This window comes from Patella vulgata, chromosome 6 (assembly GCF_932274485.2).
Source record: "Patella vulgata chromosome 6, xgPatVulg1.2, whole genome shotgun sequence".
Lineage (NCBI taxonomy): Eukaryota > Metazoa > Mollusca > Gastropoda > Patellidae > Patella > Patella vulgata.
The window spans coordinates 45,783,181-45,807,226 of NC_065884.2; the positions used below are offsets into that span (position 1 = coordinate 45,783,181).

Genomic DNA, 24,046 nt, shown 5'->3' on the forward strand with positions numbered 1-24,046 from the left:
CTGCACAATACACTCATGTTTCGTAATAAGAACAATACATGTTTAAACCTCTTTTGTCATAGGTGGTTACTGGTATAATAGTTTCATGGTCAATTCTGCAGCTATGGATGATTTACAACGTCAAAACAAATTAAGCTATCAAGTTGAAACAAAATTGGGCTAGGCTGACAGGCCTGTCCACTCGTACGTCAATGCAGCCTGACGTCATTTAGATCCGATTACCCAGTATAGAATACGCGCTACGCTCATTGTGCGACAGGGAATCGATCATTTTTCATGAATCGAAATTTCTTTAAATTGAATAATGGATAAAAATATAAAACATTTAAAATCAGTGTAATAAATAGTGTCTAGCGCCACTCTTAGAGTAGCCACTCTGCTTTATGTGCGATATTTTTTTTCGAGCATCGTCATTATTTGTTTCATCACGTTAGGCCTATCTATGGTGGCTGATTGGTATCATGTCGTGATGTCGTGGTGTCGCCCTTCATAAGGCGACAACCCGACATCACGACATTATAATTTATAACCCGACAACCCGACATCACGACATTTTTAACCCGACACTACGACATTTTCACCTGACACCACGACATTAAGAATGTCGTAATGTCGCGTAAAAATGCCGTATTGTCGCGTAAAAATGTCGTGATGTCGGGTTGTCGACTTTATTTATCAATGTTGAAGTGGCCATGAATAATAGAGTTCTGTCCCTTGCCGAGATCAAGTCAGCCCTCACTATCTCACCCTTCACTAAGAATACTTACCCTTCACGAACTGCGAATCAAGCTGGCCCTCAGTACCAAATTCGCTGGATGACCATGACTTGGGTTTACTCACGTGCTCGCACACTGATCCGCAGTGAATATTTGCTTGGCCGCGACAATCACTGATAAGGATGACATTGATGCGGCTTAATGAGCTAGAAATATTAACTTTTTTACTGCGACAAATTAAATTCTAAAACATTTTTTGTATATATTGGAAAAACAAATAAAGGCGTTTGACGTATTTGTAGGTAAAAATTATTTCCTATTTAGTGTAAATGGGTATTAAAATGACTAAAATGCAGCATTCTCTCCGAAGCAGTTATGTCTTATGAAACCAATGGACGCGCCATTCAGCCAATGATTCACACCGCGTGCTGTGACAGCACGTGTTAAGGCAGTTATCTATGACAGAGATATTAAACGAGACTCGTAATTCTCTGTGAAACAGATTGACGTGCTCGGCTTGGGCTAATTCAAGCCTTCGATAAATGAAATGAATTGAAAGTAGTCTATTTTTAGTAACCCATTTCTTTGCTCAAAATAAAAATGCTTTTATCTCTCCTAAAGTATGTAATCGTGAATGTGCCAGAAAATAATAAGTAGATTTAAAGACCCATAGAAACCTACTTTCTGGCGATGTATGAGAGAGAGAGAGAGATAGACAGACAGACAGACAGACGCGTTTAACGTCCACTCCACACAAACTAGGTCATTTCGGGACTAACGTATGGTTTAATTTTATTTCAATAATTCGCGTGTGCGTAGGGGTCTTTAGTAGTGGAAGGAAACCGGAGGACCCGGAGAAAACCCACGAGGTTGGACAGGCGACCCTACTCCTTGTCACGTACAACCGGGGAATAGAAACCACGCCAGTTGACTCAATGACAGACTTTATGATACAGCGCGCACACGCTAACCATTCAGCCACCCACCCCCGATGAATGACACAATAACTGGAATTTCTTATTAACCCTTTCAATGCTAGACGTAAATCCACTGCCTGTGCTAGACCCTTTAATGAGGAAAAAAGGGAGGTTGGAACTGAATGCCAAGCAGTACTTATGGAAGCTTTTATGAAAAATCTTTTTGTCTGTTGGGATGGGCATGAGGTTGGGCTAAGAGGAAAAAATAGAATTTTGGAAATTTGCATAATAATGTAGTCACGTGACGTCATGGCGGCCATTTTGGATTTCTCATTTCACACTAAAGCTAACACGAAAACGAATTTTTCTCCATGAAATACTTAAAAGATATTGTTTTTTTTACTGGATTTTGATAAAGATATATAAAATGAACAAAAATATCAATAGCAGCCATGAGCAATGCCGCCGCGAACACGCGCATCACGTCTCCCGCTGCCATGACCACGTGCGGATTGCAATACCTTGTTTTTACTTTCACTTTCACTTTCATCCCCAAGTCCCATATCATTATCAATATAGTCAGTCAATAGATCTACACGTTCGGGAATCAGGAATTACCTACGTATTTTACGATCCAGCAGGTCAGCATTATTATCAACATCAGAATTATTGTCAGAATCTACTGCAGACACAGGGCTATCGTGTTCACACTGGGCTTGTTCATCATGCACGGGAGACATAGCTAGCCATGGGCGGAACGTCGCGCAAAAAATCACACACTTCATAATACCAATCACTGTCCTGACTACTATCATTATCAAGTAACTGGAAACGAATTATGTGTATCACCCGCCTCGAAATTGTCCACATGTTGGTCAGCAACACGTCATTCACGACTTCGTCGAGAGTGCATCGTCTACGTTGTCACAATGCACTCCGCCATTTTACGGTTTGCTGCTTTGAAACACGTGGAAATATGTTCTAGTGTATAGAAAATACAATAGATGGCACTTGCAGTTACGGTACTAATTTTAGCGAGGGCTTTACTGAGTACACGGTAATACCGGGTACGGGCATTTTACCGACATTTTATAATACCCGGTACTACCGGGTATACGCAGTGAAAGGGTTAAGACACGTATGTTGATATTAAACACTCGCCCCACCCCGCCACTCTCTTTAATTCAGCCAGTGAAGGCTACCAAACTTGTATCAATTTTAATTTTAAAAAGTATATATGCATTCCGCCGAAAATATAATAAATACATTTCAAGAGAGGATTAACTTTACTTTTCAGTATAGATATACGGAATTTTGGATTAAGCCCCGAATTTTTATTTATACGCCCCCCCCCCCCCTTTTTCACTTTTCAAGGCAAGTAAATATAAATGTGCCAGAGAATTATTTATATATTTGAAAAGAACAGTGAACGTGCTTTCTACTGATATGTAGCATGATATCTGGAATTTCGTATTAAGACCTGTAATTTGGCAGTGAGGGCCAGCTTGATACGCAGTTAGTGAAGGGTAAGTATTCTTAGTGAAGGATGAGATAGTGAGGGCTGACTTGATCTCGTGGCCGCTTCAACATTGATAAATAAAGTCGGCAACCCGACATCACACCACGACAACCCGACATCACGACAACCCGACATCACGACATTTTTACGCGGCAAAACGACATTTTTACGCGACATTACGACATTCTTAATGTCGTGCTGTCGGGTGAAAATGTCGTAGTATCGGGTTAAAAATGTCGTGATGTCGGGTTATCGTGGTGTCGGGTTATAATGTCGCGATGTCGTGATGTCGGGTTGTCGGGTTGTCGCCGTATGAAGGGCGACACCACGAAATCACGACATGACACCAGTCAGCCACCATAACTTTCAAGTTGCTGTATTCACGGACTGATTGAGCACAAACGCCGCAGTCCAATTTCCCAAAACTCCACAAAGGAATATGCCGAGGTTTGCCGAGTGGAACCGCCAACAGGGTTGGACGTTTGATGCGTAACTCACTGTCGGTGCTGGTTTCTACGCGTACTTTGGAATCTAGTACAGATCTACAAATCGTTGTTGGGTAAATGTCTCCAGAGATGATATTAAAATTAAGTATTGAGACGGTTATAATGTAGCACAACTGTAAGTAGGAATATATTTTTTCCACTAATGTGATCAGATATGTCCTATGTTTATTCTGAATGTTTGAATGTATCGTTTCCCTTTGCACTGGACATTTCTGTTCGGGTTCTATTTTTAGACAAGTCTCCACCAATGAATGAATGAATGTCAGAATACTGAGAATATAGAATGGATTGAATCAGAATGGGTATAGGCTAAATCTGTAAATAAGTATAGAAGGTAGGGCCTAATAATACTAATAGACCCATTGAATGACAGCATATGAATGATAGCATCTACATATTTTCATTCAAAAAGGCCAAAACCTTGTTTTGGTCTGAGTGTGCTGAATTTTGACTTACTAAAATATTTGTCTGAACCATCCTAAATTTTAAACGGATTTCTTCGATTGTGAATAAACTACTTAAATGTGGTTATTATAAACTTACCTGTGCTCAGGTTTGAAATCAACTCCCGTGCGATAAAATCCATTGCACAACTAAATACCCCAGCGAATAAAAAAGTTCTCTCTTGACAAATTTGACTATTTACTTTTAATTTCGACTGAGAGGAAGACAACAATGTTTTAGTTACGTGTTGGGCTAAACCAATTCAGCTGTTGCGGGGATAGTTTAATTTTGACAGATGATTTGACAATCACGTGTTGCAATAAAAACAAAGCGCACTCATTACGATCGTTTGAGTTTGGGTGTCAAAAAATATAACTGAAGGCAATTACATAGGAGATTTAGATTGAAACCATGGATCGCCAGTCTATCAAATTTTATTCACAATGAAAATATCACTGATTGCACGGATACTTGTAAAAATAAAGTCATATAAACTAAAAATATCCTATCTTCTTTATGTTATAAATAATTTAACCAGGATCATGAAGCTCATCTCCGAAGTCTCCGAGTGTATTGTTAATTTGATAGCATTCTTTGTATCAAATTGAAATAATAACCGCTTCAATAACATTTGAAGAGTCCATGGGGAAGAACGATCGAAGTCCCATTTTTGTCTTTTCGCATAAAAGGCAAAACCATGAAGGTGTATATATCTATGTATACACCTCTATGGGCAAAACATACTTTTGGACGAGAATGCTTGACGCGAACAGAACAACGAGTGGGTTTAATTACAACTTCAAAATGATGTTCAATACAAATCATAATTAACAGTACAACAACTGACTTCCACTTTTCAGCCAATTAAGGTCAAATAAAGGGTACGATGGACATATTTGTCCGGGAGGCCATTTCAGAAGGGCCTTGGCTCGATGTGACTCCGATCGTTTTTGCCTGAAATAGATTGTTCCACAGAAAGTTTATTCAGTTTGCTACCAGATGGCGCCATTAACTGGGGTTCATTGAAAAAGTTACTTAGATCATTCTTATCCAGGGCTCTTCATTTACAAGCGTGCTGCTTATAATACTTATATATCATATTAAAGATAATCATAGGTAATATTTAAGGCCGTTAAAAAGAATGTAATTGTTTTTGTGCCGCATGTGTGTTCAAAAGAAAATTATCCTATCCGAGTCGATAATCAAATAATTCCAAAAAGGTAAAGTTATAAAATTTGCAGAGATTTTACTAGAATGTAAAAAAATAAATGAATACGGACAGTTATGTGTGTGAACGCCCAGACTCAAAGCCGAGCCTAGATTTGTAGCTTTTTCGTAAACCAAACTTGAATTGTCGTAAAAGTGCCGAAAACCGTTAAAATTTGCTATGCTGTCACCCCTTATACGAAATGATATCTCCCGAAGAGTGACGTAATCAGCTTCCATATTGGTATTTTTCTGTGTCGAAAATTTGTGGAAGTTCAATTTTTCAAGAGAGAACTTTTTTATTCGTTGGGATAATTAGTTGTGCAATGGATTTTTTTAACGGGAGTGGATTTCAAACACACAGGTAAGTTTATAATAACCAAAGTTAAGTAGTTTGTTCATAATCAAAGAAATCCGTTTAAAATTTATGATGGTTCAGACAGTAATTTTCTTTAAAATAAGACTCAAGACCTTGATTATGATTATTCTTTATTTCAGGATATTCCTTTTACTGTACTGTAGGCTACTGTTTGACTTCAGCTGTATACACAAACAATCCATAATATTATTATTAATGGAGGCATTTCTTCGCAACCAAATTCTGAATGTTTGTAGAGTTCCTAACAGACAGGCAGTTTTAGCTGGTCCAAAAGAAATGCCAAAACATCCACGAAGTGAAAGGGTCAGCGTTGATGGTGACATTTTAAGGTAACATGCCAACAAAAAAATAAGCATGATAGATAAACTATAGCACAAAATTTGCTGAAAAGAATGATTAAATGTGTCATGATCTCTTTATTTATGGGGGAATTCCACACCAAAGTAAGGTGACGTACCGGTATACAATTAGGTGAAAAATTTAATTAGCTGATAGGCTAAGTGGACAAAAATGGTGTTTTATGGTGATAAATAATCTATATTTTAAAGAAAAACTCAAATTTGGGTGGGAACTCTTCTGATTTTATTTTCATTTGGTCTTGTGTCAAGGTTTACGCTGTAAATGTCGAATTTATAATTTTATTGTATTTTCTTACTTTGTGTTTGTTTGATTATTCTGAATCATACTGAATGTTTTGTCATTAGTTATCTGACAATGTATATAAACATGATATTTATATGTTAAAATATAAAAATGATATATTTTTGTAGAAAAATGTAACCAACATTGTAAAATACCGCTATGAGAATGTATGTCTGCTACCAAATATTTACTTTTATTTCTCTCTCATTCATATTTATAATATAAATATATGGAATTGTTTAAAACTTCATATCTAAAGCCAAGATAACCCATTCTTTTAATAATGACCATTAAAAAGTAAGATTTGCAAAAATTCTCTTGGATTTTCATAGATAGATGTATGTTGTTTACTTTTCGCAGAATTTCATGTTACCAAATATTTAGATTTTATATCTCTCATTCATATTTATTTATGGAACTGTTCAAAAACTCATATTTAAAGCTAACATCACCCATTCTTGTTATTATGACCGTATAAAGAAAACATTTGCCCAAATTCTCTGAATCACTTGGGGTTTCATAGATCATTAGATGATGTACGTCCGTTGCCAAAATTTTAAAGTCACAATATTTTATTCAAGGAGTAATGTTTTTAGAAAAGTAACTGCTCCCTTAAGTTAAATGAGTTAACTATCTATCATTCCGATTATTTGAAGGTTACATATCTCATGTAATGGGTTAGCAATTTGCACTTGTACGTCCTTTACCAGAAAATATGTACGTTCGTTACCACAATAATTTCTAATTTACTCAGTTACAAGAATACAAATGGGAGAAATGATCATACAGTGCACATGTAGTATTAGTGCCCTTTCTTACAAGGATTAAAACTTTTTAATTCCACTGGACAATTCACAAAGTTTTGCAACTATGTTCTTGGAGGCAAATCATGGTGTTCATTTCTGTACCTATACTTTGAGGAGCCAATATTTGTTTCCGGTGTTCATGAACAAATAAAATTATATGTCAATTGATACTTAAAACTTATGTCTTTAATGCTATATAAAACCCAAACAGTTAATTATTCATGGTTAGATAATATTGGAAGTATTAAAAATGACTCCTGTTTGTTTTCTTTAAATTAAATGCACAAGGCCTATCAGTAGCAGTTCATGATCTTTAATCAATTATTTTCACTACCCCTTCAGTGTACTATTCTAATCATCCACAGCAATTGGTGTAAAACATCTTCTTGCCCTCAACTACCCCACCTGTCTCCTGTACCAGTATGATGATTGTATCCCTACACTTAATACTGAAATGAAATGAAATGGGGTTTAACGTCCTACTGTTCTGCTCCTATACTGGGCTAATGAAGATGGGCATACGCCATACAGTGTGCTATGAGGAAAATTTTGCCCGGGCAGCGGCACTATCGCCTACTCTTATATCGAATTCCAACTGCCAAGGGATATTTTACGTGCATTCCAATGTATACACGGGACCTTGGTTTTTCGTCTCATCCGAAGGACTAGACAGCTGTCCTTGTCAGGCCCTCCGTCCTGCATCACTGACAAGGGGGAACCACGCCGGAAAATCTGGATGAACTTTCTCGGCCAATGCAGGGATCGAACACCCGACCTCCAGGCTAGCGAGCCAGCGTCTTAGCCACGTGATCCCCACTTAATACTGAAGAAATGTTATTGGTCCACACCCTGGAGGATGAAGAAGGTCCTTGGACTGCATCGAAATATTTTACACCAACTCTCATAAATTGTTCTCAACTTGCTCTGTTGAAAAACCTACGAAGTTGTTAATGAAAAAGTCATTTTTATTAAGAATAAAAGCAGTGTTAAAGATACATTATGGGAGATTCGATAACAAGTTGGCAGTTCTCACTATAATACTTATTAATAGTTAGAAACTAGATAATGTAAAGGCAATTTGCTGAAAATTTCATTCAAATTGATCCACTATGAACCGAGAACAAAGCGATTGAATTTCAGCCTAGCCTTGATCATCATTACTAAAGTCTGTACAATAAACACCATAGTCTCGATTATCCATTTAATAGTGATGGAAAGTTATGCAGTAAATCGGCTCACAATCCACTAAAGATCGCAGGTTAGCGATGCCATCTAGAGTTTATTATTTTCTGGATAGGTTAATTAATGTCTAATTAATAATTTAGATAACATTTCATCCCTAAAGAAAGACCTGCTATAGACAGATTTAGCTCTTGCATAATGTACATGTATGTTTAACTGAATATTTTATTCTGCATACTGTTTTATGTCATTCTTTATACAGTTATCAAGCGAATGATGAAAATAATGTTGGTGTATATATAGCTCCCGCACCCTTAACACCACAGGACAATTATTTTGAAGTGGAGATACTGGATTCTGGAATACAATCTGGTGCACCAATATGTAAGTTACTGTAATTTATATTAGTTATTGTTACCCTCTTGGATCCACACTAAAATGTACTCAAAGATTATTGAACATTTGAAAATGAAATAAAATCAAAATGTCAAGGCAAGATATTCTCATGACTTGGATGCAGTTGGATTAAAAATAGGTCCATCAAAACAGTTTAGTGAAGATTATACCAGGTGCTGCCTTGTTTTGACATATATGCTGGTTAAATTATCTCCAGAGGATGCCGAAAGTTTAAAGATGGGTTCCCAGAAAAGTATTTATCGGGTGGTTATTTCCAATAAAAGTATGGTAATTTTGGTATATATGGAAAGTAGAGATAGCCAATCTTACTAGAAAAATACTGGATTCCCCGAAAAACACTCATGGAGCATATACAGGACAAAAATGCAAGGGTTCCCTTAATCAACAGCCCGACGATTAAGAATTTCTGCATGTGTGATGTCAAAGGTCACACGCGAACATTGAGTGCTTGATGTACAAGTTGATAAACTTTATGAAGAGTTAGACGTACAACACTTTCTGAGATAAAAATGAAAAAGACGCGGGTAGTGGATAATCCGAGAATTTAATTAGGATTCGATATTTGTAATAAATAGTAAGCGATTAAAGACGACATCGTCTTATGTATGCAATGAATTCCCCTCTGACTTCCAAGAGAGGAGGTAAGTCACGTGACGTAAACATGACCTGGTTTGATCGAATTTTTATAGAAGAACATTCCTTCGCAAATACAATGTTTGAGAAGGATTTGAAGCAAAGTTATGACAAATTAATTAGTTTGAATATGTTTTTAGTCCATATATACCATTAAATCACCCAGTTTGTATGCGGGAACCCATCTTTAACAATAACAAATATCTTTGTAAATACTGTACAGAATTGAAACATTTTAGAGATTTTACATCACAGTACCCGTATTGTATGAAGATCAGAGAGTTTAATAAAAAGCTACACAGAGCTGGTGTTTTGGACTTAATATTACAAACATTGAAAAATTTTACTTATTTTTTATGACTATGAACATTGTTATGTTGCTTTATTTTTTTATGTAAATAGAAAAATGACTTGTGGTAAGCACTGCTTTAGGTTAACTTTTGAACACAGTTATATTTAGAATTTGACTAAAAACATGAAAAATAAATTTAATTTGCAAGTTTGCATGTATTTTCAAAAATGAACAACCTCAAAAATTTAAGGCCTGATGTTGACATTTTGTAATGGTATCACCTGTCAATATTGACAAATCCAGAAAAGGTAAACCTAGCTTCATTGAATTTTTGCTTACTATGTCAGCATTCCATTGTATTTCAGGTATCGGACTGGCACCATATAAATATAGTTTAGATGATTTACCTGGAACAAGATATTTTTCTATTGGTTTTCACACAGAAGATGGAAAGTGAGTATCACTATCAGTAGATAATTTCTGTTTTCTGGAAATGTAGCAGTGCATGTATCATTTTGGCCTGAAAGTTAACAAGCGATGCCCTACAGAAGTATAGGCTATATTGCAACTTTTTCTGATACTTATTATATATTTTGATTGCTTATAGTCACCAATAAAATTCGGCATCATATAATTATTAACATTAAAAAATACATTGAATTAATTGTGAAATATTATTTCATTTAGAATACACAAGTCTCGTGAAGTTGGTAATCCATTTGGTCCTAAGTGTGGTGTTGGCGATAGAGTAGGCTGTGGTATTAAATTTGAAAAATTAGAAGGTTGTGCTGAACAACCAAAAATTGTTAAAGTTTTTTTTACAAGAAATGGCAAAGAGGTAGGTACTGTAATGTACATGAACCTATAAAAAAATGATCTACATTTGTCTGTCATGAAATCGGGAAAAATAATTAAGGTACAATTCTTAGTCCATGTATCTTAGAAAGCTCAGATGATATTAATTGTGGGAGTGCAAAACTTAAAGATAGGTTGCCAGGCAACGAAACATACGCCCACAGCAGCTAAATCGTCCGGGGAGTCAACAAGAGTTGTCGCATATTTTTACTTTTTTCGATAATTAAACATTTATAATACATTAAAAGCTGATTAAGAGTAACAACTAATTAAGTAATTATCAGAAAACCACAAGATTTTTCAAAGTGATCAAGGGCCATAACTCTGGCAGTACTTATCAGAAATCGCCGAAAATCATTAGACTTCTTCGTCTCATGACATTAAATGCCGTGTATAAATTTAAAGTCAATCGGATATTAACTTTAGCCTCTAGAGCGTCCACAAGATTTTTCAAAGTGATCAAGGGCCATAACTCTGGCAGTACTTATCAGAAATCACCGAAAATCAATAGGCTTCTTCGTCTCATGACATTAAACACTGTGTATAAATTTAAAGTCAATCAGATATTAACTTTAGCCTCTAGAGCGTCCACAAGATTTTTCAAAGTATCAAGAGCCATAACTCTGGCAGTACTTATCAGAAATCGCTGAAAATCAATAGGCTTCTTCGTCTCATGACCTTAAACATTGTGTATAAATTTAAAGTCAATCGGATATTAACTTTAGCCTCTAGAGCGTCCACAAGATTTTTTGAAGTGATCAAGGGCCTTTACTCTGGCAGTAATTATCGGAAATCACTGAAAATCAATAGGCTTCTTCGTCTCGTGACCTTAAACACAGTGTATAAATTTAAAGTAAATCGGATATTAACTTTAGCCTCTAGAGTGTCCACAAATTTTTTGAAGTGATCAAGGACCATAACTCTGGCAGTAATTATCGGAAATCGCTGAAAATCAATAGGCTTCTTCGTCTCATGACCTTAAACACTGTGTATAAATTTAAAGTCAATCGGATATTAACTTTAGCCTCTAGAGCGTCCACAAGATTTTTTTAAGTGATCAAGGGCCATAACTCTGGCAGTACATGTAACTATCGGAAATCGCTGAAAATCAAAAGGCTTCTTCGTCTCATGACCTTAAACACTGTGTATAAATTTAAAGTAAATCGGATATTAACTTTAGCCTCTAGAGCGTCCACAAGATTTTTTTGAAGTGATCAAGGGCCATAACTCTGGCAGTAATTATCGGAAATCGCTGAAAATCAATAAGCTTCTTCGTCTCATGACCTTAAACACTGTGTATAAATTTAAAGTCAATCAGATATTAACTTTAGCCTCTAGAGCGTCCACAAGCAATTGTGGACGCTGGACGGACCGACGGACAGATAGGGGTGACGACAATATACGACCACATTTCAATGTGGGCGTATAAAAACCCTGAGTGTGATTCCAGTGCTATAGAATCTCTTTAAAACTACAGTATTGTGAACTTAAATCTCTAATAGGAATACCAGTCCAGTATTCCGTCCAGTATTTACAAAGATATCATGAAATAAAATTCGAAAGATCTATTTAACAAGCCCACCATGAACCAAATTGATGGGCCTGTTTTAAATCTGATTGAATCCAAGCCGAGAGATGGTCTAGTGTTGGTGTTTTGTTTTCTGAATTAAATGTTAAATAATCAATCTGTGAACATATTAGCGTTGATTTATATTTTCCAAAAAATGCAAATCGTGCATCGTTACTTTAATCATGAATGTCTTGAACTGTGGAAATTGATGTCAAGATTACCGTGCCACCTGGCATAGCAAATATTGAGCTATTGATAATCCAACAGGGAGCCCTGGTGGCTCAGTAAGACATTGGCTCGCTAACCTTGGGGTCCCTTGTTCGATCCAAGTGTTGGCCGAGAAAGTACATCAGGATTTCCATTGTGGTTCCTCCTTGTCAGTGGTGCAGGACAGAAGGCCTGGCAAGGGACAACAAAACCTAAGGCTCCATTTACAGATTAGCATGCACGTACAAGAACCCTTGACAGATGGAATTAGAAATAAGAGTAGGCTGCAGTGCCGCTGCTCCTGGCAACATTTCCCTCATAGTACACAGTATGGCATATGCCCATTTTCTTTATCCCAATCCATGTAGGAAGTTGAACCCTATTTCATTTCGGTAATCAAACTACACATGGTTTGAAACGGTAAACAGGTTTTCCTGGAGACTTTTAGAAATCTTTTTCTTTTTGTTCACAAAATAATCTAATTTTGAATATAATTTGACTTTCTATAATTATTTGTATTAGATTGGAACTGTAGCATTTCCATATTTACCTGGTGGATTTCATCCTGCTGTTGGTTTTGATAGTGAAGGTGAAGTCAAACTGTCATTAGATGCTGAATGGTATAGAGATGATATAATGTTAATGGCTGTTGACTGTAGTGAAGATGAATGGTCTAGATTACACGATGTTAGATTAAATGGTGTGGTATGTAATTCATAATAATAATGTAATATAAAATTTATAGAACAACCAAGATACAACAGTTTGTCAGCCTTATTACATACTGTTTAACACATGCTAACACATTTAACAAACAACACATCCTACATGCATCAACAAATAAAAAAACGTACAATGAACAAAATTCACAACATTCATTTCATTGTTATTTCTTTGAGCAGCAAATGGACAATTGTCAAATCACTTGGGTAGATATATGTATATCCTAAACTTTTAGAACTTAAATCACTCCCACTTCAGTAATATGTATCGCTACAATCAATAACCCTCCTTTGGCTCTTTTTTTGCCAATGATTTTATTCATGTAGAGTTTACCTGTCCCTCAATTGTATAACATGTATTTAGAGGAGATTAATCTCTTTGATATAGATTCAAGTATTAAAATGGGTTCATCTGACATTATTTTTATTAGTAATGAGACTGGCTATATGCTATATAATGTTTGTTTTGAAAGTTTAAATGAAAGTCAGATTATATATTGTTTATATGTTGTAGGTTATTGAGTATGCTGGTCGTGGTAAAAGTATATTGGATGTTGGCTTGGCTCAGGCTAAATCACCACTTGATACAACGTTTCATTATTTTGAAATTGAGATAGTTGATCCAGGGGAGAATTGTTATATAGCTATTGGTGTAGCAAGACAGGTTATTATTCTATTTTTTCAATAGAATTCTTCCATAAACTTGTGCAATATTTAATCTCAAATCAATGAAACAATTTAAAATTGACAGAGGGATAGACCCCATATCAGACCGAAAAGAGGTTAGAATGGCCCCAGACTTAATCTTAATGGTCCTTGCTATTGTTTGAAGCGAAATAAAAACTGAAACAATAGATTATTAACATTTATTTCCAATAAAGATAAATTTTATTTTGTCAGTTGTATGTGTCTGTATCTGGGATAAAAAAGTTTAAATGATTGGCTTATTGATTGCTTATAAAAGCATGTTCTATTTCTTTTACTTTCAAACCTTAGCGTTATGTTACTCTCAAAATTGAGTTTGAAGTGTCGCCAAATTGAAGTAGAATATACTGATTTTATTTTTTGCTTTTATTTGATTGATTTTATTATTTAAAATGTATAAAAATAAATTTTATTTATGAGCAATGTTTTATTTTGTAGAACTACCCTCCATATCGTCATCCAGGTTGGAATAAAGGTTCTATAGCTTATCATGCAGGTAATATTCACACTTATTTTATATATCAGAATTATTTCAGTACCTTGGCACTACAAAGATATTAAAACCTAAATAAAAGGGTCATTCATCCAGGGACCATACAATATAAATACATTTATATTTTCATAAAATTTCACCATTTCTCATAAAATTATCATAAGATGGAAAAATATCATAAAAAATATAAAATTTCACTATTTCTTATAAAATCAGACAAAAAAATTTTAAAAATAGAAAATCAACCATAAATTGCTACTCCCAATAATAAATTTCTATACTAATAAATTCGGTTTTGAATACGAAAATCATCCAGGCATTTTATGACTCCCAGCTTGCTGCTCTGTTTCATTTTCTATTTGACAGTGTTCAGATAATGAAATGAAATTAAATGAAATATGGGTTTAATGTCCTACTGTTCTGCCCCAACTGGGCTAATGAAGACGAGCATATGCCATACAGTGTGCTATGATGGAAATTTTTGCCCTGACAGCGACACTAAGGCCAATTTTTATATCGAATTCCAACTGCCAAAGGATCTTTTACTTCCACGCCGGCATCTTACCAACCTAGCCACTGTGGCTCCCTGTAGGTATATGACCATAGGAGAAGATGACTGCGACTATTAATACCACCAGTGCTACTGGTGGGACATTCTTATCCGCATAACACTGACTGAACACTACTTCATGGACCAGAGATAAGTTATTTACTGTGACTGTCAGTGCAGTTATATAAAAAATAAAGTCATAATACTTAATAATGATAAAAACATAAAAAGTCATGAAATGTGATAAAAACATTATAAAAATATCATACAATTTGATAAAAATCATAAAATTCCAAGATAAACTTTCATAAAAATATAAATTTATGACAAAAATCTGTGTAAGGTCCCTATTCATCTTTTTACCCCCATAACACTGACTGAACACTACTTCATGGACCGGAGATAAGTTATTTACTGACAGTGTAGTTATATTAAAAAGGTCATAATACTAAATAATGATAAAAACATAAAATGTCATGAACTATGATAAAAACATTATAAAAATATCATAAAATTTGATAAAAACATCATAAAAATCAGAAGAGAAACTTTCAAGAAAATATAAATTTATGACAAAAATCTGTGTACGGTCCCTATTCGTCTCTGATCGTCTTTTTATCCCCATGGGTGGGGTAGGATGGATGGCCGAATGGTTAGCACGTGTGGGTTGTATCATAAGGTCTGTCATTGAGCAACTGGCGTGGTTTCGAATACCCCAGTTGTACGTGACAAGGAGTAGGGTCGCCTGTCTAACCTTGTGAGTTTTCTCCAGGTTCTCTAGTTTCCCATCACTGCTAGAGACCCTTACGCGCAAGCAAATTATTGAAATAGAATTGAACCATATGTTAGTCCCAAAATGACCTAATTTGTTTCAAGCGGACATTAAACCCTTTTCTTTCTCTCTCTTTTACCTCCATAATTACATTTTAAAGTACTGGTAAATGACTTTAGTAAATCTTGTACTTGGCAACAACCAAAAGTCGCTAAAGAATGGTACAGTGTTCTTGGGAAAAAAAAATTAACACAGAAAACCCCATTTAATTTCATAAGTGAACGATCAAAGTTGAAAAATATTAATTATGATCTCTATTAATTATGTTTGCAAATCTGTGAATTGTGACTATTTGATCCATCATAAACATGTCTTATATTTGTGTGAATTTCAGATGATGGTAAAATATTTTTAGGATCAGGAGTTGGGGATCCATTTGGACCAAAATGTCATAAGGGTAAGCAATGATCAACATAAATTCATAATTAAAGGGCATATGGCTCTAATCTTTTGAACCTTAAAATAGATGAAATTGGGTCTAAAAGCACATATTAATATAATATGATTATATTTTTATAGTCATTTTTAAAAGAAAAAAATTGTAATTTCTAATCAATTATGTTCGGTGAAATACGCGAACGGTCCAAATTAAACAGCCACCGTTTAAGTCCATTCTACACGTTTTTAAATTATTATTTTGTCGTTTGTGAATCAGCCATTATTAATAACTTCGGCATTGTCTTGTAGGATATGTTTGTCTTTGTTTATTACAAATGGTGCCCGAAAACATAGGGTACGTGACTGGTGTACTGATTTTAAAATGTCCATGGTGTCTTAAATATTGGATATTAGGATCCCATATTTTCACTGCAAGATAACAGCATCAATAAAGATTGAAATGGACCAATATTGAATTCCATTTCTTGTTTCTAATTTCGAATATTATGGACAATATCGAGTTAGAGATTTAGCTCCTTAAGTTGATTATGATTTGAGTAAATATGTTATGTCAGTTATTGCAGAAAGTATAGACTTGTATTTAATTTGGATGGATTCAAAACAGAGAGAGAAATAGGGTTTAACGTCCACTCGACACAAACTAGGTCATTTCTGGACTAACACATGGTTAAATTTTATTTTAATAATTCGCTTGTGCGTAGGGGTCTTTAGCAGTGGGAGGAAACCGGAGGAACCGGAGAAAACCCACGAGATTGGACAGGCGACCCTACTCCTTGTCACGTACAACCGGGGAATCGAAACCCCGCCATTCGGCCATCTAACCCCCTGATTCAAAACAGAAAGAAAGAGATAAATGTTTGCACTCATCATGAAAATTAACCCTCTTGTACAACTTACATGTAAAATTGTAGTGGTATATTACAGTATCTGACCTGGGACCATACTATGATAAAAGTATAATTTTTTGTGATATATTGCAGGCGATATAATGGGCTGTGGTATATTATTTCCGGCTGACTATGATAGTGAGTTGGATAGTGAACTGTCTCCAGATGACCCTGATGATGAAATTCCCAACTCTAATGAAGACGAAATTTGTCCAGATTCTGATAACGATGATGAGGAGGAACCTTGGGAAAAATCAAACAATGAATCTGGTACTCATGTTCAGGTAATAAGATCTACAATCACACTGGAATTATATTATGTTGTGAACAAAACATGCCACAAATATCTGACTGTTAAGATACAGACTATTGAACTTAACTAATCAATAAATGATATTACAGACTATTGAACTTAACTAACCAATAAATGATATTGCAGACAATAAATGATATTACAGGCTATTGAACTTAACTAATAAATGATATTACAGACTATTGAACTTAACTAACCAATAAATGATATTACAGACTATTGAACTTAACTAATCTATAAATGATATTATGGTCTATTGAACTTAACTAATCAATAAATGATATTACAGGCTGTTGAACTTAACTGATATTACAGACTATTGAACTTAACTAACCAATAAATAATATTACAGACTATTGAACTAATAAATGATACTACAGACTATTGACCCATAAAAAGATAATAAAGAGCTGGCAGTTCTCACTATAATAGTTAGAAACCAGATAATGTAAAGGCAATTTGCTGAAAATTTCAGTCAAATTGATTCACTAAGAGCCGATAATGAAGCGATTGAAATTTCAGCCTAGCCTTGATCATCATTACTAAAGTCTATACGATAAAAAAACATAGTCTCAATTATCCATTTTTTGATTTAATAAGAAGCAGCAGACCGGGTTCTAATCCAGTAAATATCACAGGCTAGTAATGACATCAAGAGTTTATTGTGGTCAGGATAAGTTAATTAATGTCTAATTAATAATTTAGATAACATTTCAGACCTAAAGAAAAACCTGCAATAGGCAGATTTAGCTCTTCCATAATGTATGTTTAAATTAAAGATGCATTATTTAATTGAAAACTTTGTTAACATTTGAACAACAAAAGTTATCCAATCTGTATTAAATTTATATGCATTATTTAAATTAGCGAAATGAAGAATCCTATTGAATTTCAGCATTTTCCGCTAATTACTTCTAGGTTATGGCCCTTGTTTCACTTTGTTGAACACTGTGAACGCTCGAAAGACAATCGTTATCATCCGATCTGTATAAATTATGTATGCATCATTTAAAATAGTGAAACGAAGAAGCTTATTAAGTTTCAGCCTATTTCTGTAAATGATTTCTAGAGTTCTGGCCCTTGTTTTACTTTGTTGAATCTTGTGAACTCTAACGACAAAAATTGTATGATCTGTATTAAATTTATATGTATTATTTGAATTAGTAAAACAAAGAATCCTATTGAATTTCAGCAGTTTCCAATAATAGCTTCGAGAGTTATGGCCCTTGTTTATTTAAATTATTAACTGCCTACCGTCTTTAAATCCATAGAAAATCAAAACCACCCGATGGTCTGGAGAGTTGATTATGGGCTTGTCATGTATATGAAAGTCTAATTAATGGTTAATGTAACATTTGATGCCAAATGAAAGATCTGCATTAGGCAGATTTACCTCTTACATAATGCATCTTTAAAGAGACAATTTGTTTAGATTTTCTCAAACTTAGAAACATTAAATTAAATTAAAGAAATAATTTTGTTTGGATATTTTAAAACTTAGAAACATTAATGAATTATATTTTCAATTTTACAGGTATTTTTTACTCACAATGGAAAACTTATAGGTAAACGACTAACTACAATACCAAAAGGTGGCTTCTACCCTACCATTGGTATGCTGAGTTCATGTGAACGAGTGAGAGTTGACCTACGACCTTTAACAGGGTAATGCTCCCATTAAGTCACAAATACATTTTATTTTTAAAAAAGGAAAAAAAAATTATTATTATCTTTGTTAATGCCTTTTTGAATTATCTTTCTAGTTTTTCTCTTTTGTTGAAATGTATTTTGTCAATTTAACAAATATTACGACTGTTAATGACACATAGATTGTGCCCAAAACTTTACTTCAGTTATTTTAATATATTATTCATTATTATAAAACTTAGATTGTTTTCATCCATTACGTGGGATGATATATGGTTGTGAAGAATCATACATTCTATTTGAAAAAATTCTGACAATTTACAGTTGTATACAGGTTGAAAATGTTTTAGGTAAGCAAATTATCTATGTATGTGTAATCATACATAAAACAATTTCTTTTTTCTGGGATCCCCCTGGATAAACTCTTGTTTGTCACCTCAACAAAATTCTTGGATGTGCCCGTCATCAACACCCCTATGTAAATTAAGAATTGACTTTGAACTTATACTTTAAGCTTGAGAAGGAAGTCATTGTATGTTATTTAACTGTTTAATGTATGTAATATGTATGTAATATTTATAAGGAAAACCATGGACTGAAATGTATAATAGAAATACATGTATGATAGACTATTTCATGTATAAATAGTTTAAACTATTCATGTATGAGTAAAGGAAAGGGGAACTAAGGAACATAGTTTTATTTATTAAGTTTGTAATATTTATGATATGAGTTATGGCAATATCAATCTGATTTAAATACAGAATATTGTAAACTTGTTCCATACAGTTATTTCGGATGTTATATGAAATATATTTAAAGATATTTTTACTTCTTAAATGCCCATTTAACTGTACAGACATTTTTCATAACTTGGACGATTATCCTACAGTGTGTTGTAATACAAGATAAATAACTGTCCAAATTATTAAAAATTATGACTAATAATGACATCTACTTGTATTAGCTGTTAGAATTATTCTAGGTACCTCTTTGTTAATGACGTCATCAATACTACTTACTACCAGCTCTTACAATATGGCATCTCAGCAAATGCGTTAAAATTAAGAGTTTTGTTTCAACCCCTTCCAATTGAAAACTGCTAGGTTATATTCTGCGGGTGATAATCGTTTAAAAAATCCTTATTTTAGGGGTTTGGAAAGGTTTTAAAAATTAATTTGAATAGTTGTTATTGAAATAGGTGAACCATAACTGTTAAGTACTTTCAAACAAGAAATGAACACTTAAATTTACCCTATCATCGGTCACATTAACTTCAATACATACTTTTATTGTCTCTGTTCAGAGTAGTTATCCAGTACAGCAATGGTATTGTCAAACATAACACCCTCAACACAATCCCATGCAAAACTCAACGGTGATTAATCAAATAAGCTAATCGGTGTCATTAACAACATAACAATGATGTTATACTGATATCGTCTTACAAGAAACCACCAACTTTAGACAATATTAAGTTTTAGATACGTTTGTTAAAGATTTAAATAAAAAGATGTCCGTTCTTGATGTAATAGTTAGTTTAGAAATAGATAATGCAAAATGAACATATCAAAAATTTCAGTCAAATTTATTTTTTCTGAGCCAAGTTTGGAATGTAAAATAGTCTTGATTGCCAAGTACCATTGCTACGATAATAAACAAAGGCTTGATATTCATTTTAATGTTGATACCTGGCTTGGATGTTCTAATCCATTCAATAGCATGGCCATCTGATGTTCAAGAGACTTGATTATGGGCTTGTCGTGAATAAATTCTTAATAATAATTTATATAACACATAAAGCCAAACAAAAGAAGCCATGCAATAGACAGATTTAGCTCTTACATAATGCCTCTAACACATTTGATAATGCATTAACTTCTTGTCATACAGTATGTTCTGTATTATGATCAGATTATTTTAATTTTTATGTAGCTGATAGTTTCATTGAATTCTTGCATATTTTTACCCATGTCTTTCATAATGGCAGCTTTAGAATGTTCACAAATTCTATTTAAACAAGGATTTCATTGATGTAATGCTTTGATTAATATTTATTTAAAACAGTTTAAATTTGACTGACAACTTTACTTTGAACAATTTCTGAGTATTGGTTGAATGATATGATTTTATACTTCATCGGATATATCATATTTTTGAATCTAAAAACTACCATGCTTTGAAAATTGTAAAGATATTTTTAATTATTATCGGACAATGTTGGTGTCAACCGATGTGATAAAACTGGTTACACACATTTCAAATATAAGTTTAACAGCTTTGCTTTACTTCTAGCTTTATTATTCAAACCTTTGTTACAGATCAACCATTACCAAGAAAATGTATGTTATTGTTAAAAATTATATTTGGAATGTGGTTAAATGGTTCTATCATTGACTATCAAATATATTAAATTGGTAGACACCAACATTGTCCTTTAAGTATAAACTTTAGTGCATAATAATAATAAAAATAAAACATGAAATACTATTTTAGTGAATACAACAAAAGCTGGACATTAATAGAACTCCACCCGACCCCTATGAACTGAATTAATGTAAAATGTAGATAAATAGTGAATGTTTATTTTTGATATGATAATCTGTTGGCCATATACAAATTTTATCAGTAGATAACTCAAAACAGTCCAGTTGTTGTGTTTATAAAATGTTTGCAATTTAAAATAGATATATTTTGTCTATAGTTAAACAGAATTGTGTTCACATATAAAAAGGTATCAGGTATTATAGAGGTTTGTTTATCTCCCAAAAGTATTCTTATTAAATATCAATCGAAGTAAATTGCATGAATGATTGTGTGAAAAAAATTAATAAAAATATTCTCTTGGCGATAGTAACATCTTTTATTGTTGACAATGCCTATTATAGTGAGAGGACTAGTCTGATGTTAAAACCCCAAAAATATTTTTGGGAACGGATATGTTTCTTGGTTACCAAATTAATTTGAGATTTTTTTTCACTTTACAACTTAAATTTTAGGTCAAATTCTTAAGTTGCTCTTTTTACCGAGAAAATGTATTAACATGTGTAGAGCCTTATGTGTGCTCTGGCATTCTTATGATATTTCATTTACCACATTTTTGAACTGTGAATAAAGTTAATATTTCATGTATTGTATATATAGGAGAATGCCATTTTTGATTTAGAGTGCCTTATATATACTGTACTCAATTATGTTTGTAAATACAAATATTGTTGAGAGCATCTCTCTTTATTTAAATTTTGTTAAAGTCTTTATTATAATGAATTGTTTACCAAGTTATGTTTATAGTTGTAGACACAGAAAAATGTTATATAAAGTTGTTTTTATTTTGTTAAAATTTTTATTAAGAAAATAAAATTGAAAAAAAAATATAACAAATATAGAGTGACAACAGCCAATTGTTTTTTTTTTAACAAACAAAGTTTACAGCCAAAATTAATGAACTCAAGCATGTAAAGTTATGGGTTTAAGAAAATTTATAAAGCTGGGGATTCACAAAATGTTAAACAAAAGGTTTTTTTTGTTGGATAACAGTGAAAATCTGTTCTTGTAATTAAAATATTTTTTTTTTTTTTTTTTCTTTTTGTGAATAAGGTCCTTTGAAAAAAACAACTTTGTATTCAAAATTTAAGAAAAAGAATGAATAATGCATTTCATAGAAGATTTAAATGGATTTGTTGGACAAAACTGAAAGTATAGACAGATTAATATTTATTAAAAATTTTAATCCACTTCAGTTTGTTTTATTTTAGAAAAAATGCTTGTGTATATATATATGAGCTAAATAGTCAAACAAATCATCCCGGTTATTTATAATTAAAATTTGTTTAATATGACAGCATATTCTATTGAGGTAGAATTATATCAGAACTACATGGTATTAAGAGCAGTGCTGTATCAAAACATTCATAATAATATAAATTTTTATCCTGTGTGCTGTAACAGTTTTGTCGTTTCATTTTGTTAATTATTGTATATATGTCATATGTATAAATTAATTCATCATCATCATATTGTTGTTGTTTGTTTAGACTCCAGCTGGGTCTGGTTTTGTGCCCATTTGATGGACACCCCTCCGCACTGAGCCTCCAGACTAGATATTTGTCATCTAGTCTGACAATTTTTAAATATAGGTTGCCATGCTCAATAATGGTTTCCACATTTGGAGTAGCAAAAAAAATGTGGCCGTGTGGAAAATTGTCCAACCATTTTTGTCAAAAGAAATCGTGGTCAAGGACCCTGTTGAACATAGCATCTGTAAAGGTTCCACAGACATAAGTTCAATGGAACTGGATGAAGAGAAGCGTTCGTTCGTTCTTGGTGTTTAACGTCTGCTTCCACATAAGTGATATCACAGACAAGACATAGGAGAGCCGAAGCTGATTCCTGTTTTTTAGAATATGATTTTGCAATCTTTCCATTTGGCCTTAGGCCATGGATTTGGTTTAGTGGGAAGTTCTTCCCTTTATTTAATATAAAACATATCGTTTGGTAGATGATCTCGTCTGCTTCTAGATTGGTAGATGTCATCGTTTGGGGTTAGTGTTTAGGTGCCAGGCTATTCCATTTATGAGCACCCTCCCACCCTCTCGACTAGAGGAAGATGACACAATTGAGTGAAGCCGAGGATAGTGACAGCTATTTAAGACTACAGTGTGTGTAAGAAAAGCTTGATTGTAAAAATAACATACACCTTGGCCGGAGGATCCTGACTCAGCCTGCCAAGCCTATAGGTAAATCAGGCTCTGTGAAATGTACCATAATTGGATTACAATTCAGAAGTGCATAAATCTTATTTGTACATCTATCACCAAGGAGAGTAAATCTGTAAAATATTGAATATACATCTTCCTTTACTAATAAATAATGGTGAAACCTTTCTAAAAGATGCCACTGTAATTAGTCTAAAGAGGGTTAACAAAATATTGCACATTTAAATGGCAGGATAATGATATTACCACTTTTTTCTTACTGTTGTTTAATGCTCCTGTTAAAGATTGTGACAGATATAGAGAATCTCCTACCAGTCTTTTTTGATATCAAAAAGTATCAACACCAAAAAAATATCAACACAAGTTGATAAAGTAACAAAAAACGAGGCTCTGCCGAGTTTTTTTTTACTTTATCAACGAGTTTTGATATTTTTTGATATGCATTAACTAAGCATTGTTGTGTACATGTATATATTGTCCTGTCATATTTTC

The 24,046-nt window shown here is 33.5% G+C and overlaps 1 protein-coding gene across 1 annotated transcript; it reads left to right on the forward strand.

Annotated features, from left to right (window-relative positions):
• The first annotated feature begins 3,657 nt into the window (after window positions 1-3,657).
• On the forward strand, window positions 3,658-22,850 carry LOC126823707 (SPRY domain-containing protein 3). Its single transcript, XM_050552665.1, has 11 exons — window positions 3,658-3,773; window positions 5,807-6,016; window positions 8,580-8,701; window positions 10,025-10,112; window positions 10,347-10,497; window positions 12,814-12,996; window positions 13,528-13,677; window positions 14,157-14,214; window positions 15,928-15,990; window positions 16,973-17,163; window positions 18,727-22,850. Exons 2-11 carry the CDS (start codon window positions 5,883-5,885, stop codon window positions 18,859-18,861), a joined length of 1,275 nt encoding a protein of 424 aa, XP_050408622.1. The 5' UTR covers window positions 3,658-3,773; window positions 5,807-5,882; the 3' UTR covers window positions 18,862-22,850.
• The last annotated feature ends 1,196 nt before the right edge of the window (window positions 22,851-24,046 follow it).

Excerpts from the sequence above, each read along its gene's own strand:
- LOC126823707 (XM_050552665.1), top strand. The coding sequence starts at position 5,883 with ATGGAGGCATTTCTTCGCAACCAAATTCTGAATGTTTGTAGAGTTCCT. Across the intron at positions 13,678-14,156 it reads CTATTGGTGTAGCAAGACAG|AACTACCCTCCATATCGTCA; the intron begins GTTATTATTCTA and ends TTTATTTTGTAG. Across the intron at positions 14,215-15,927 it reads TTCTATAGCTTATCATGCAG|ATGATGGTAAAATATTTTTA; the intron begins GTAATATTCACA and ends TGTGAATTTCAG.